Genomic DNA, 17665 nt, shown 5'->3' on the forward strand with positions numbered 1-17665 from the left:
TGAAAGGTGGAAAAATATAGAGTAGATTGTACTGAAAAAAATAAGTATAAAAAATTTTAATAAATACAAAATAAATATTATTTTGAACGACATAAGGTTAGCTTGTAATAATAATAATAACTACAATAATAGTCATAATAACAAATTAGTTAAAATAATTATAATTATAATTTTTTTAAAGTTAAAATTATTAATTTGCATTAAGTAAAGAAATTGAAGTGATTTAAATTATTCGTAATTTTAAATTTTAAAACTCAACAATTAAAAATACTTTGGGTTAAAAATTTGTAATTTAAAAAATTTCCGTAATAATTTTTAGCCAAAGATGAATATCATGGATGGAAATGTATAAAACTTGCAATTACTATTTCTGTCAGTATTTTTGCAATTAACAACACAACAACTACTTGTTCTTATTTTTTAACATTGCTTTCATTTAACTATTCACAAGACAAGTGCGATTTAACGCGTATTTCGTCCACTGCAGGCGCTACAATCGATTCGATTGTCCCCACCCTATACTCCACACCCTGCCAATAGCGGTGTAAGCATTGTAGTGAACAGTATTATTTTTTTTATAAAAAATGAAAAAAATAATAAAATTTGGGTTTTTACCGATTAAAAATAATCGGGTCAGAGGTCAAAACGATAAAAAAGGACAAAAATTATTTGAATCTGGTTATATTGTAAATGTTATAGGAACCGAAGAGTCAAATAAGTAATCGGTTATAACCTGCACAACTGTCGCCCAAACCACTGTTTCCAATGTTTACAGTGTTACAATTATCGTAAGTATTTTTGACGTTTGAAGGTTATCCACGCGGTGTTTAGTGAACTTTCGGAGAAACGATAAAATTTCACCTGTGTATTATTTTTATACGGCATATTTGAACAGCCGCGACTACAACACGATACTTTTGATGAAGACATCTCGGAAATTTATTTTATTCAAAATACAAAATAAATAATTAAATAAGACACTGATAATGCGAAACTAATACTGTTTGCCATCACTTTGTTTGTAATTTTTCTCAGTAGATGGCATAAAGGTCAACTTTCTCAATCCCTATTGGTTAACACTAGGGAGAGAATCTTGTTAAATTTAGAGAGAGTGTAACATTACGGAGAGTCACATTAGGGAGATTCAACTGTAGTATATTGTGTGGCAAGTGATGAAACAAGACAATTTTTGGTAAGGATGTTGATTGCCCGAGCCGAAGGCAAAGGCTGACATTACCCGAAGTCTTAAATCTTGTTTTATCCTGTAAAACGCACTATATTTTTCATATTACCTGCATTGATATTGGGAGTGCTAATTTCTGGAACCAGTCGAAACGAGCTAATTTTTTACCAATGGTGCGGTGAAAATGTAATACTGTATTTTAAATATGCAAATTTAGGTAATTTAACGAGAAAAACAATAGCTTTGTATTCAATTAATAATATTTTTTATAGGAACTCATTTTTTTTTCCATTTTCCAAATACAACTTTTAGTTTGGCTGGTTATTATACAATGATATAAATATTTAGAGGTTTTCAATAAATGAATGCGATTCTGACAGAGATGCAATGGAGTCAGAAACTAATTTACCGGGCAGAAGTTGATAAGTTTCTTCCCTTGAGAAGAACTTGATCAGTTTCTACTCACTAATTCGCATTAGTCTGAAATTAGCTTGTTTTGATTGGGAAATCAGGCATTGAAACGCAGTTTCAATACAGGTCATATGACAATAAATTTAATATGAACAGAGAATTTAAATACATAAGCTATGTAATGTTTACATTTCATGTATGAAAATTAATTATAATATTATAATATACGATATTATCCGATAAAGTTTGTTGTAGAATTTACATAATTATGTTTTATTAATAGCATGTATTACACATAATTTTATAACAAAGTTTGCTATAATTTTTTGTATAATAAAACTCGACTGTAATACAAGCAGATGCAAACAAAGTTTATGGTATTTCAATATAACATTTCAGGAGAAAAAGTTTTCGAAACTAGATTATGAAGTTTCGAAGTAACAAAACTACTTACCAAAGGATCTATCTTAAGCCGTCTTGTATGAGGTACGGATCTTTTAGTTCTTGCATGCGGTAGAGCATTGTGAATGAAATGATAATCTGTCTGGCTGCCCAAAACCTATTACAGGAAAAAAAAAAAAAAAAAATTAAATATGTTTTATATTTATATTTTATTTTACATAAATGTTATAAATTTTTCTCACCCTATACAAAATAAATTTCATAGATGCCTGTTTTTTTTTTCAAATCACAACTCGACGTAAAATATAAATAAAAATCTACAGGGGAGGTCGGGGCACGACGGCCTCCCTAAGCCGCTAATCATTTTTTATGGTTTTTGAGCATCGGGTACAAGTTGTTTTGATCAATATCAAATAAATTCATTATAATTTTCCTATAATTTAAAAAATAAAATTTTTCCGGGGCACGTTGACTCTCCACTTTCACTTTCTATCACTTTCAAAAAATGATTAAAAAAATCATTCTCTAAACATTTTTTTTTCAACTCTGTATGGTTTTTCTCTAAAATATTGTTCGTGAAACATCTTTTAAATTTTTTTTAATCCTAAAAATTTAATTTCTTAAATTATACACGGAAAAAAAAATAGGTGCTGCAACAGGACGCAGTCTTGTGGGAGCAACAGGATTTTTCCTGTTGCTGTAACAGGATTTTATCCTGTTGCTCCCACAGGATTGCATCCTGTTGCAGCGCCTATTTTTTTTTCCGCCTATAATATTTTTCAAGAAAATCGGAGGGTTTTATCTGACAATTAGTGAAAGAAGCCCAGGGAATGTGGCTGAATCTACACATGCGATCTATCCGCGACTATGTACCTGATGTTGCATAAATAATTTATTTAAATGCCATTTTCTGATAACTGTAGGAAGAATTTCTCAAATTATGACATTTGTTATAATAATCAAATTGTTTTGATCAATAATTGAGGAGTCATGTCTCCGAAAAAAACAAAATTGCGTCCGTGGCCATTTCGTGGCAATCGCTGTGAAAATGCCGAGTTGTCGATTATAAAGTGAATTCTTTTTTTCAAAATTTTTCGGGGGTCTGTCATGCTCCAGGAATTTCGTATCGCTCAAACTTAATAAATATGTCAAACTCAGAAAAATATGACGACAAAAAAAAATTTTTTTTTTTTTTAACTTTTTAAGGGGGTCCGTCAGGCCCTAGGGCACTATTGTGCCCCGATCTCTCCTATATGCAATGCAATATATATTTTTTTTCATCAGTAAAAAAAAAAAACTATAATAAATTAAAAAACTGTTTTACAAAAATGTTTTCTGATGAAAAATTCTAAAACAATTCTCATCCCTATTTACGTGTATCAACTTGTTATTGATTTCAGTCACGACTTTTTTTTTCTCTCCTACGCAACACAATCTAATCACCAAGAACACATACTTCAAAATTACTTCCACCAGATAAATAAAAATTCATTCCCTTTTTAATAGAAAAAAATCTATAAAATATGTCATGAATTCACGCGATAATTAAATAAAATATTTACTGTCCCTTATCATTCATACCTTGATGACATTTTGTAATTATCATATACATAATAAATGTCGTAATGTCGTTATAATATTATGTAACTTGACATAATTTTATTATTAATCAACCAATAGTCGGAGAAATTAAAAGAAAAATAAAAATTTTCATTAAAAACCGTTGCGTGAAAATAAATTAGATACTGCCCCTCTAATTCATCTTTATGGTTCCTTTAATTTATTGAAACCACTCCGTTAATTTTCTCTCTGTGTAGGTTGAGTTAAAAATATCTACATACATTTATACATTAAATAAATCAAAGGTATAACATTGATATATTTGATGTGCTGTTTTTTGAATCAATATAAAAATAAAACGTAGATGGTATAAAATAAATGTAATATATGTAAATGTATATGTTAAAGAAAAAAAATCTGCTATATATTTGACGTCAGTAATAAAAGGTCGTCTATAATACTTTTTACATTTCTATACAGGGATCTCTTTAAGCCGGATTTAATTTTTTTTACTATGCTATTCTGTTCTATATTTATTTTATCAATACATAAAATATATTATGATGACAGATATGTTTGTCATATATTTTTGCAAATAAAATTAATTTTATGAGTAATTATCTTTAGCAAATAAAGGCCACTGACCTCAACAAACGTGTTTGAAGATATAAACCCGCATGTGTACTGACATTAACACCTGATACTTTAGACGATTGAGTATATTGAGTTATGTGACGCGACGCAACTGTACTCTTTACCTCTAAGAGAGTTAACTCTTTCCGTAAAAGCTCAACTTTCAAATTAATAAAAACCGTTATCTTGAGAAAATAATTAATGCTTAAGATTTTAATGGATTTATTATTCCATAGATGAATTATTGCTCCATAAAAGTACATATTGATCATTGAATCGTGATACTGAAGTTGGCCGACGTCCAACAATTTTTGATTTTTTTTAAAACAAATTATAAAAAAAAATCATTCGAAAAAACTGCATCTATAGTTTTATAAATTTTCTACAAGTGCATATTTTTATTTTTTATTTTTTTGTAATTGATTTGTTGAAAAAAAAATCCGAAAATTGTTAATTGTCTGTTAACTCAAGGATCATCATTTAATTTATATAAAAAAAATAATAATGTTATGGATACAATGACTGTATATTTTATTCCAATTTTTTTTTTTTTTTGCATTATAAATAATTTTATAATAGTGAAAAAATAATTTTTGAAAAATTATTTAGTTTCTTAAATATTTCTACACGATATCTGATCTTAAATTGCAATTTAGAGTGAAACTATCAATCTTACATAAAAAAGTGTATTTTCTTTTTTATTAATCCCGAAAACAACTACAAAATTTGTGAAAAAATTTTTTTTATAAACTCGATTGTTTAAAAGATATCAGGATTTTTTTGTGTCATAATAAATTATGAGAAATTTCATAATTTTTGAACTGTGATAAATTTTTTTTTTCAAAGCATTAACTCATTTTAATACATCTCAACATTTACGTGAAATTACCTACTGAATATTTAAAAAATTCAATGAAAATTATTTTCTATTATAAAAACTATAAATTCAGTTGCCAGGAAAATATTAAAAATTAATTTTAAATTATAAAATTATTTTTCAACTGAATAACCAATAGAATTATTTGTCAATCATCTCCAATTTGAGTTTGTAACTTGTCAAGATAAATATATATCTTCTTGAATTGATTACTCAACTTTATTCAAACCACAAATCGTTAACGCTGAATTACCTTCAATTCCAATAAATAATTATTTCTCCCGGTTAAATATTTTCCGAGTGAAATTGTATTTAGATTTGAAATTGGATTATTTTTTGACCGTCAATTCATTTTTCTAATAAAATAGAAATGATCATTGATAAATTATACCCCTTTCAATTTATCTTTTTTTAATTATTTGCCTTCATCATATTTAATTAACAATTAAAAGAAAAAATCTTTTATAAATGAAACTGCAGTCATTACGACGTCGCTCTTCAGTATTTCGATATATTCTTATTTTAATTATACATAAATTGATATTATTGAATAAAAAAAACGGAAATAGATAAGAAAAAAGCATAAATTTATAACGAAGTAATAACCGATAATTGAAGTTTGTGAAAATTGCATAGATAATTCGACTTCCTCCGTGATGTTCAATTAATTATAGCGATCAGGAGGAAATTTTCCAGCAAGTGCAAATTGCTGCCAATAAATACAGTTTAAGATAAAGTTAAAGCTGATATAACCATTAAATGCTGTAGCGCTTCTCTATGTAAATTAACACAAATACTGTAAATTTATCGTTAGTTGAGTATCAAAGTTTATCTAATGTTTGCTTGAGATTTAAGCAACAAACAAATTGAAATGCTGTATAAATTACTGTCATACTTGTATAATTATTGGTTCCCGTAATATTTTACTACGTAAATTTACTTAGATATGATTCAATAATTTTAATCAATTAATTAAATAATCTTAACTTTATTCAATAATAGTTTTCAAAATTACATAAAAGAGTTTACTATCACAGAAATAATAATTCACTGATTCAAAATTAGTCACAATCATTTTTAGTAAATTTCATAGGAATCTATCTATTGCATTTGTCCTCGTGGTAGCATTTTCAAATAATTTCGCCATAGTCTATCATTATTTGTAGAGTAGGTTCTAAAAATACCATTGGTTCAAAAATTTATGTATGAATATAATATAACGCTCTTACATATTAATGAAACTTGGTACACTTATTCTATGGATGAATATCTCAATAAAGTTCGAAAATGGGAAAAATCGATCTACTAGTTTGAAATTGTGGTAATTTAAAATTTTTGAATCAATGAAAAACGCTATACTTCTGCCGCTTTTTTTTTTAAATAACTTTTTAACGGAAACTTGTAGGTTTATTGGGTAGAAAAGACAGAAATGATTTCTACGTTATGTTTAAAATTTCATTATTCTATCTTTGGCGGTTTTTGATCTGGAAATTTATTAAAAATGTCAATCAAAATTAATTCTTAATTCGATTTTATCAAAGAGACATTTTAAGGAATAAGAACCACTTTTGTGCGTGTTAGTGACTCATTTTATTGAACCAATCCAATTTTATTATAAAACTTCCAAAATAAATAAATAATGAGGTCTACTTCCATTTTGGATGCCAAATTAACTTTGTTTTATCTACGGTATTTTGTTTGATTAAAAATTCATTTAAGTAATACGGGAATCAAATGATCCGTTAGTCAGTCTAATTAACTCATAAATATCTGAATCATTTAGATCCTATCCTTATTAAGAAGATCAAATAATTAGTTTTTGACTTTGTTTTGTGGTAAAAAAAGTTTTCAAGCTTTGGTTGGGAGAAAACTTTTTTTGGTATTTTGACTATAGTGTCATAGAATTTCATTGAAAAAAATAATCAATATCATGGGAGTAATCGGAATTTTTGAGCAGTAATTTTTTTAAAAAATGCTCTCGTGATAGCTAAAAAAACGATTAACTAAAAGGTAATTATTTCTGTAGTTATTTTATCCGTTACACGGATTAGATTAAGAAATGTATTTTAAATTTTAAATTGGATAATAAAAATTCGATTACTCTCTATTGTGTCGATTTAAAGGTTATAAAAAATTTGAAACATGACTCTATTGTGATAATCCTATTGCTGGCGATGGCGAAAGTAATCACGATAAAAATGAACTTTTGGTTTATCGAAATCGGTTTATTAGTTTTTGAATTATTGCGTGTGGTTACAAAATAAGTAATTTTCCAGGATTCGATTTATTGTTATGATAATAATTACTTTTTATCAAACTTTTGTAAAATTATTAATAATACTGCAAACATAATAAAAATCACCCCAAATGTTTTTTATTTTTATTTATCACCATAAATGAAAGATTCGAAAAATGCATTTTTCTCCGACTGAGGGTTTAAATATCCCTTTTACTAAAATTTTTTTAGAAGTCATTATGAAAATTTATTTTCAAATTCTTATTTTTTGTGCAAATATTCCAAATAATGTTCTAAATTTTTTAAAATGATGTTCTAACATTGAAACAAAAATCTATTTATTTAATAGTTTCCAATCAAATACTATCTAGAATAAAAAAAAATCTATAAATATATATATAGATATCTTTATAAAACTACGGTATATTAAGAATTTCCATTTAGCAACACAAAAAACTTGATAATTTTCTTATATTCGTTTATTAAAATCATATTGACCCTTGAAATTATTTTCAGCGTCATCTCAAATTCAATCTAACTCAATTTATGATTGTAGAAATAATCAATCATAAAACAAACAAAAAATGTCAGACACTGATATTAATAAAATATTAAATGAAACTAAAATAAATATGATAAAATTATTAACGTTCTTTTATCAATATGATCATAAATGAAAATAAAATTATTGAAATATCAGCCGACAGATGGCAATAAATTATTTGTTCAACGCCTTATATATATTGGCTCATTTAATCATGTAAACTATTACTCATAATTTACCATTTCCTAAAAAAACAAAAAGTGCCAACATAGAGCATATTTCACGACCCTCGCTTTGATAAAAAAAAAAACATTACCAAGTATTATTTATTTATATTATAAGTTATTACTTATGTATAGACAAGTATTCATCCCAAGTTTCAGAACTTCATAAATATATAATGAACCTATCATTCAATTTGATGTGCACTTGGTGTTTAATTTTGCTAATAAATTACATTTCAATCGTAATATATAATAATAATAATCATAATAATATCGATTTACTTTATTTCAACAATACTGGAAGTTAATTATATTATAAAATACAACTTCATCTCCGTTTTATGAAAGATCCTTACATTCGATATTATAATTCGTAACAATTTTTGTTTTAATACAACCATTAAGAGTTTTCAAGTCTTATAAACTAATAAAGTTTTTAATTAAAAAATAAATATAAAAAAAACTTTGATAATTAAAAAAGTAAATAAAATAAAATAAATTAAATTAAAGAAAAAGTTTATTCAGACATGATTTTGAACAAAATAATTTTTTTTTATGTGTAATATCTCAGTAAATTCACGATGGTAGTAAAAGTATATCTTAACCGACGGAATGAAAGCCATAATCTAAAATTGGTTCCAAGCTGGGTCATTACATTTTATCATCGTTATTTTCTCTAAGTATTTGTGATTTTCATATCATAAAATAAACTGTACTCCAGATTCTCAACAAAAATTACCTCTTATTACGCTTAGCGTAGTTGTCTATGGTCATTGACAAACATTCCTTACATAAAAAGAAATACTCTACATACAAAATTTCATATTTAATATGAAAAATTATTGTTTAATTTATGTAAGATTAAAAAAAAAAACGGTTTTGATTGAGACAGCTACGGTAATACCATTCATATTTACAATAACGAGATTACGTGATTTTCTCGGAGTACAAATGAAATTGCATAATATCATCAATACAAAAATAGTACAAGTGAGATGTACAAGATCTGATTGACATTTTTATAAGATAAAAAAAAAAATTATTCATTTCAATTTCCAATAATTAGTTTTCATTTCCAATAAATAAAACCCTTCATCCAATCTATTGTTTTCCGTTTCACTAGTTTTCAAGTTCATTTGTTTTATTTCAAATCAATAATATTTTTTTTTTCAAGTTTCAGTAAAAAAAAAAAGTTAGTTTAAAGAAAAAAAAGTTTAATTAAAAATGTTTCTTACAACATAGTGTAAAAGTATAACCATGTTTATAACAGCTGTGTTTGTCTAAACCGTAACTACGGAAACTCTCTCACTTTCAATGTACATACATATATAATTAATATGAAATAACAAAGAAAAAAAAGTATAAAAACCATAACAAACATAAAAATAAATAAAAATAATAAGATAAAAACTTACCGGACCAAGATTAAGAAATCCATTTCGCTGAGCCACCTGATCAGCGATATCTCTAACGAGGGGTTGTTTCATCTTTACCAAAAAAGCATTTGTAAATACCTCTGGTTTAGCATTTACCGATTGCGAACCGATAATCACCAAAGCAAAAATAGTAATTAAATTGAAATAATGATAAACTTTTCTATATTTATTTCTGTCACCACGCATTTTATAATTATCATCATACTCATTTAAATAATAACCTGAGGACTTTTGTTTATAAAACGGTGATAAATTATTTATTTTATTCTTCCTCAGAGGATCAATAAACTTGTTATTAATTATACTTGATGAATGATACAGAGCAAGGTCAGTGGTAACACAAGTGTCATCGTGAATCGCGTCAAAATAGACGCGTGTTTTCTTCATGCTCGTTCAAATCTGACTGCTAGTGTATCTTGAATTCTCTGACAGTCGGTAACAAGCTTGCCAACCCCCTACACTCTATATTTGTATATTTATATTTATATTTGTATTTGTATTTGAGATAGTACTGGTGATACTGGTGCTGCTACTGCTGATCTTGATGCTGGTTTAACTTGTGTGGTGGTTTCCAGCAACGAGACATACGCCATCACACACTTTAAACACCACTACTATTGTAACTATTATAAGATATATATTTAACACTACGACAACTATAATAACGGCAACACCACCCCCGAAGCTATGCTTGAACTGTACCTATACTAGGGTTGTAGTCGGACTAGAATCAGTCCTTTCCACTTGTTCGCGCGCAACATCTACGGTAAAACCTACTCTGTGACGTCACACGCCATATTGATTCGAAGTGGAGAGAAAATTTTGCATTGTAGTAGTAGTTGTAGTAATAGTTGCTTTTAGTTTTAACGCGCCAGCGCGATTATTATTATAATTATTATGATTATTAATATTATTACTATAAATAGTTATTTTTTAATTATTCATTGAAAATGAATTAAATAAAAAATTCATTTTTTCAAAATAACAAATACAATTTTTTTTTCTTATTTTATTTATTTATTAACAAACCTTTGTTATAAATTTTTATTTATGAAAATTCATTCCATTGATATTCAATATATAGTTTATATGAAAATCCACTAGTCGAAAATTTTTTATGAATTTAATTTAATTAATAAGTTAATAAATTTAAAAAAATTTAATTTATTGATAGACAATTATTATTCAGTGATTGATAAATCAATTTCATATAATATATATAAATTTGAAATTTAGAATTTTTAAAATTACTGAAGGCTTTTAGTATTTCGAAATTTATTAATTGAAATTGAATAATTTTTTAATGAATTGAAATTGAAAATTTATTTTATAACATTTAAAAAAATTTTAAAAAATTTCAAAGTTAATGTATTTTAATTCAATTAGCATTTAAAGTGCTTCTCATTATTGCGGTGTTAAATTATAATACTGACTAATGACGATTATTAATTGCTTGAAAATATATAATTTAATTAGTTTAATACCCATTGTTAAAATGGTTTTCGTTGAAAAATGATAGAGACTACTATAAAAGCTATTCCTATTTCTCTTGTACTTCAGCTAGTTAAAATAACGTATTAAATTAACAGGGATAAAGGAGTTTCTTGTACATAACAAGCCCTTAGGATAGATAACAAAATATAAATCTCTAATCTTTGCTGTTTAATTAAAAATTTAATCTAAATACTTTTTTTTTTAATTGTAATTTTATAAACACTATACTTAGCGTTAATTAATTCTTTGATGAAAAAAATTGTATGCTTATTATTTAATTTTGAAAAAGAAGAAGTAAATTTGAAATCGTTTATTTTAATAATTATAGTACTTCTTACAAAATTATATTTCTATACAAATTAGCAATAAGCATTAATATAAAAATTTCAAGTGCTTAAATAGAAGTAACTTTGCTCATATTATTAAGTTTTTAGAGCCATTATAAATTTATTTAATACAAAAAATAATTACGTCTTGATGGCTTTTTAATTTAATTTAAATTCAAATAGAGTACAAAGTTAATTTTTTAACAAAATTATTTTTTATGTATGGGAATAAAAATTAAAAACCTATCAACCCACACGGAAAAAGATATATCCAGAAATGTATGCCGGGAAAATAACATTCATACGACAATACTAAAGATATAAGCTGAATATATACTACTTTACCGGGATATATATTTTTTCGTGCGGGAAGACCTAAATCCTAGATTCTACTTTGGCCTCATAGATCTTAAATTTTTGATGCTTAGATCTCTGTAAATCTGCAGAAATCTAAAAGGCAAATTATTAATCCGTTAAAATTTCAAATTTATATTTTTAAATTTAATAAAAAAAATCGGTCTATCGGTTGACCTTTCGGGCCAGCATTAGAACTTCCCGCTATTTTCGAGCTCCTTGAGTTCGAAAATGTTGTTGTGTATACATTTTCAAGCTCTTCGAGCTCAAAAATAATTTTGTATGCGGTTGTTTTCGAAAAAAACGTTTTTTACCATTTTTTTCTCCAACGATAACTCTCGAACGAATTGAGCGATTGAGACAGTTAAGGTGGCTATCGACGCGTTTTATTGAGTTCTAAAGCTGATCAGACTTCGGAATAGATTTATCTAGTCGTTTTTTGGAATATTTCAAAAAAACTAAAAAAAAAAATTTTTTTAATTCTTTTGACAACGGTTTTTGAATCAATCCATCGAGCACATTACAAGTTATAAAAAAAAAACGTTTTTGAAAAAATTTTAATTTCGGAATATCTCCAAACGAACCCTACCGATCAAGCTCAATTTTTTACAGTTTGTATGAATTGATAAGCCGCGTCGAATGACACCTTGATGATCAAAATCGGTTCATCCGTTCAAAAGTTACAGAATATTTACATACGTACGTACATACACCCGGACATCATCTTGAAATTAGTCAGAATAGCCTCATCGAACCTCAAAACGTCAAGATCTGTTAGAAATTCGATTTTTGAAAATCGGACCGAAACCAATAACTTCCCGAATTTTTGAAAATTTTCAATTTTCTTCGCGAGAAGTTAAAAACACAAAGCTTGGAAAAAGCTCCTAAATCTACTCGATTTCTATCTAGTAAATCAAGGTTTTACCAATTTGTACCATAAAAAATAAGAAGAATAATTCAAATAACTCAAAATCTCTCTATATATATATATCATGTTGATCTAAAATGGAAAAAAAATTAGATGCTGATGGATCTAAATTATTTTTGCGGAAATACTTAAAAAATACAGGTGTTATAATTTAAATAAAATGTAATTTATTTGATGAATAAAAAAAAATACTTTGTTGGCTTAGGGTGAAGTACAAATTCTTTCTCGAAAATCACAACTATAATTAAATTCTGTATTAGCTTTTCATACATTTTTCATTGCCGGGAATGCTGTTATTTATTTCAATCGGAAGTCTGAACAACTTGTTCGCATATTACGATTCTTGAAAACATAATTAAAATTATTGTACCTTAATTTTCATATTAACTCTCTTTCAATTTAATTTTGATTTTTTAAATATCATGACTATTTTTAACAACCACAGATACAAGAGATATATTTTTTAAATGAATTTAAAAATTTTGGAAACAGATTTTCTATAAAAAACTTATTTTTAAAAAATTAAAAAAATAATTCTGCATTTTTAAGTAATAAAATTATTCGTTGTATAAAATTTATTTCAAGATTAGTATAAAGCTCTTTTCTGGGTAGAGTAACGAGAAGAAAGAAACTTGAAGTTCATCAAATATGGAGTTAGGTACTTCTATACTTTACTTGTTACATAAGTAATTAGTAATATTTTCTGAGTGTATGTGGGATTCTACACGTGTATATAGAAATAAAGGTGTAAGAGCGAGTTAATCTAAAATTTTACAAGTAACTCAATCTAACTTGATCTTTTAAATGTAAATACTTTACTAACTGATAGATACGATTCCACGGATCATAACCGTGAAATAACAATCTCACTGATATTACTTCATATCGAACTATAATAATACTAAAGAGATTTTATAGAAACTACGTATATAAATGCCAGAGTTCAATGAAGCCATACTCTATATTGAAACCTGGTTATTGTATTGGTATTCCCATTGTGCTTGCTATATAATAAAACCAACTTGTCAAGACACTTTATGATAAAACACATACACATGCCTATATGTACACATACACATTTCTCTGGGGAAATTTAAAGGCCGGAAAAAATGACGTACCCAAAAATTCTGTTGAAAATAAATGTTTTTTTTTTTAATTGTAATTTATTACTTTTATGCCGCGGAAAAAAATGACAATTTTTCATATGATACCGTAGGAGTTTTTGGCTATGCTACGTAGAAATTTCTCTTACATGGTTGCATAGGGGAAGTCTCTGTGTCATAAAGGGGATATTCATATATCTCACTTCACGATCAGTCAAAAATTCTGCACGGAAAGAAATTTTCTTTAAAAATTACCGTTAAATTCACTGTAATCGTGGGACGAATGGCATGACCTACTCATTTGTCGGTAAATGAGATAATTTTTTAACTTTTTTTCAACAAATTTTACCGTAGTCTACTGTAAATTTTATTCGGTTTTCGGTAAATTTTATGAAGTCTACCACAAAATAAATAAATTTTTTCGTATTTTTTATTTCAAAAATGGTAGTAAATAAAAGCGCCGCATTATGTCCCACGATTACAGCGAATTTAACGGTAATTTTAAAAGAAAATTTCTTTCCGTGTAGTTTTTTAAAATTACCATTAAGACATCTATCTTAATATCATTTTTTAGTTTCATAGAATTCTATACTGATGAGGCCTCTAAAGCACAATAACTACCGTAACTCAAAAATAGTAAGGAATTTGAAAGAAAGAAAAATTTCCGATAAAAATTTTGCAAAAATATGTCCTGACCGGCTGTCTGAAATTGCTCAAAAAAAGGTGTAAAAGTAATAAAGTACGATTACAAATCATAGATAAATAACTTTCTCAGCATCCCATTTTGCCCGCAAAATCCTAAACTATTTCAACAGAAACACATATAAATTGCAATAGTAAACTGTCTTTTAACAGCTGTGGCAAATAATTTTTTGGTATAAATAATTTTTATAAGTTTCGTATGGACTCGGTTGAAATTTATTACAGTTATAAGTCCAGTATGTTGGTTATTTATGTCACACGAATTTATCAACTTCTAAAATGATCGAAATATAGTCTAAAAGGACATACGTATGATTTATTTACGTTACACAGTAAAAAAAAAGGATTTGTCAAAGTGTAAAAAAAAACGAGTGTTGAATTTTTAACACTTCCGAGTGTTAATTCAACACACTGTTATTATCTACGAATCCTTCTTTACTGTGTACACATAATTTATAAAATTTTAGGTAGATCTTATCAAAAATAATATTCAGAAAAATTTAATAAAAAATTTTAATTAAATAAAAATTAATTCAATATAAATTTATTAAAATTTTTTAATTATAATATACAAGGCATTTTATTCTGTCTCACAGTATTATTCTCAGATAATACTTTAACCTTTTTATTATCTTGAGTGTCCTTACAACTGGCAACAATTCAAGCTTGAGATATAAATGACAACAGAGATTTATTGTGGCTGCTTGTCGGTATCTATTGTACTCAGAACAGTGTAATTGCAAATGGCATTTTTTGCTAAAAAAAAAAAAAATACTGAAAAAACAAATCCCCTACATATATATGTTCACTCCCAAAAATGGCTTCCGCCTGTTCTAATAAATTAAAAAACCTTTTACAAAATTATAAAAAATTCTAAAAATTAAATTTAAATGCATTCTTTATTTCATGTATAAACCGAGTAAAAATGCTCAAAATTTTTTCAATTCGAAGCAACTATCAATTTCAAATTTAAACTTTTGTCTCATAGAAATAATCATTTAATTACGCAGTCAATTGTTTGTAATAAAAAATAAATTTAGAAATATTAATTAACCTCCAATAGCTAAAAATATTTATGGATATAAAAAAAAAAAGTTTATATCAATAGTACTGTTATTACAGGCATATATTAATACAGATTGAAGTGAAAATAAATTTTTTTAATATATAATAATTATATGTAAAATTATGGCCATAATTATATTATTGACGTCTTCAAAGTAAATATTTGAAAGGGGAGTTTTAATTTAAAAATTCAATGAATATCTACGAAAGTATTTTGGTCTGGACCACACTGGCCATTGTGGTTTTACTCCTTTTGGGTAACTTTACAATTCATAACGATAAATTAATCGATAATATTCGACAATAGAGAATAATTTACAGGTACTTTAAAGTGGATTATTGGATTTTGCATACCCGGCGTTAGCCAGTGGGGCTTAAATATTCTGCTCGACGGTACTAAAATAGAAGAATCTGATATATCATCTATCGATTCTGATCGAGATGAAAAAAGACCGCAAACTATCAGAATTTGTAGTAGGTAATAAATTTTATTTATTTATCAAATATCATATATTTTTAAAATCAATTAATTTATTTTATTATTTTGAATTAATTATTCATGAAATTTCGTTTGTAGAAAACTTGAATTTATTCTTAATTTGACATTTTTTTTAACATTTCCTCTCGCTGTATGCTGCAATTTATTTAATCAATCAATTAACAAAGTGCAAGATGAATCTCACGTAAATTTAAAATAGATTTTTAATCATTTTTAATTCTAAAGTATAAACTTTATTATTTTTTTTTGTTTGTTAACTTATTTTCATTATTAATTTACGTAGATACGTTTGATTGGTGGAAATTCAAATTCAGCAAAGACAATACCTATAAGTACTTATGGAGATAAAAATGATTCAAAACCTGAAAATGAAGATACGAATACGCAGTGAATAAATTAATTGAATCTCGAAAAGTCAAAAAAATCTAAAGTTTAATAATTTTACAATATTTTTAATTCAACTATCTTTAAGATTTTACTGATAAATGATCAGAAAGAAATTTTTAAAATAAAAAAAAATTATCAACTGATTCTGCTATGGAGGTTTTCTCATGTGAATAATTATTTTAGTGGCAGTTAGTAAATTAGGTCTTCAATTTTTTATTCACTGCAAGCTACGTTACCTAGTAGTGATAAAATAAGTTACTGTCATATTCCATCAAGTATTTGATAGAAATTTTTTAATAAAAATTTGTAATTAATTAATTAAAGACGGTATTTTATTGATCAGATTATATTTTAAATTAATAAATATATATATATATATACAATATCGGTCATTAATTCTTGCGCGGTAGCATAACATCGGGAAAAAAAAACTTCTCTAAAGGAAAATATGTATCACTTTTTTATACAAATATTATCTATAAAAAAAAAAAATTGTAAAAAAAAAATACAATATTTAAAAATATATCTATATTAATTAAATGTAAAATTATAAATATGTATTGTAAAATAAGTGAATAAAAAAAAGTCCCTATAAAAAAAATCTCTAGATTTATAAATCACTAAAAAAAAATTACAATAAAAAAAAAAATTCCTACAAAGAAACATTTGCATATCTAAACATCTACTTAAAAAAAATATATAAAAATGAAAATCTCTACAAATAAAATATCTATAAAAAATCGGCTGTTTTGGAAAATCTCTATAAATCATCACATGTACAAATAAATATCTGAATAAAGTATAACCTCGAGAACTGGAAGCATTGCCACCACGTGCTCATAATCATGAATAAGTTCGTGTTGTAATATATAAGTATAAATAATAATAATAATAAAAATTATGGTTATTATTATGTTATTAAGAAAAATATAATAAATAATTTTAAACTTATAATAAGTGACTTCGAAAAACGTGAAAGATTCAAATCTGATAACTCCAAAGCACTGAGCCTGTAATAATTCATATAATTTTAATTTTTTTAATTTTATTAGTTAAACTTTATTTGAGAATATCATAAAATTATTATTATTTATTTTATAATTTTTAATTTTGTTTGACTATCAAGCCGTATGCCAGGATTCGATGAACGTCCAAAAATCACTTTTCTTTTTTAACTTCCCGCTAAGAGAATCGACGATTTTCGAAAGTCGAGTTTTCATCAGATGTCGACGTTTTGAGGTCCTAGGAAGCTATTCTAACTATTTTCAGAATGATGTCCGAGTGTATATATATATATATAT

At 26.0% G+C, this 17665-nt stretch overlaps 2 protein-coding genes across 2 annotated transcripts in view; one reads left to right on the plus strand and one right to left on the minus strand.

Moving 5' to 3' along the window:
- LOC130675844 (neuroendocrine convertase 2) overlaps positions 1-10207 on the minus strand; it is a 28222-nt gene extending 18015 nt beyond the window's left edge. The window contains exons 1-2 of the mRNA XM_057481729.1: positions 9486-10207; positions 2049-2153 (exon numbers count right to left, since the gene is read on the minus strand). Of these exons, the coding sequence (XP_057337712.1) occupies positions 2049-2153; positions 9486-9893 (513 nt within the window). The 5' untranslated portion in view covers positions 9894-10207. The remainder of the gene's footprint in view (positions 1-2048; positions 2154-9485) is intronic.
- A 5286-nt stretch (positions 10208-15493) lies between these two features.
- On the plus strand, positions 15494-16604 carry LOC130676259 (uncharacterized). The gene is made up of 4 exons (XM_057482385.1): positions 15494-15735; positions 15800-15956; positions 16056-16161; positions 16261-16604. Exons 1-4 carry the CDS (start codon positions 15672-15674, stop codon positions 16366-16368), a joined length of 435 nt encoding a protein of 144 aa, XP_057338368.1. The 5' UTR covers positions 15494-15671; the 3' UTR covers positions 16369-16604.
- Positions 16605-17665: the final 1061 nt, after the last annotated feature.

The sequence above is a fragment of the Microplitis mediator genome, chromosome 10, assembly GCF_029852145.1.
Source record: "Microplitis mediator isolate UGA2020A chromosome 10, iyMicMedi2.1, whole genome shotgun sequence".
NCBI lineage: Eukaryota > Metazoa > Arthropoda > Insecta > Hymenoptera > Braconidae > Microplitis > Microplitis mediator.

Bases quoted from the DNA above. Each gene is read 5' to 3' on its own strand.
- LOC130676259 (XM_057482385.1), top strand. From the start codon at position 15,672: ATGAATATCTACGAAAGTATTTTGGTCTGGACCACACTGGCCATTGTG. The intron at 15,736-15,799 runs GTAACTTTACAA...AATAATTTACAG, and splicing joins TGTGGTTTTACTCCTTTTGG to GTACTTTAAAGTGGATTATT. The intron at 16,162-16,260 runs GTAAATTTAAAA...TAATTTACGTAG, and splicing joins AAGTGCAAGATGAATCTCAC to ATACGTTTGATTGGTGGAAA.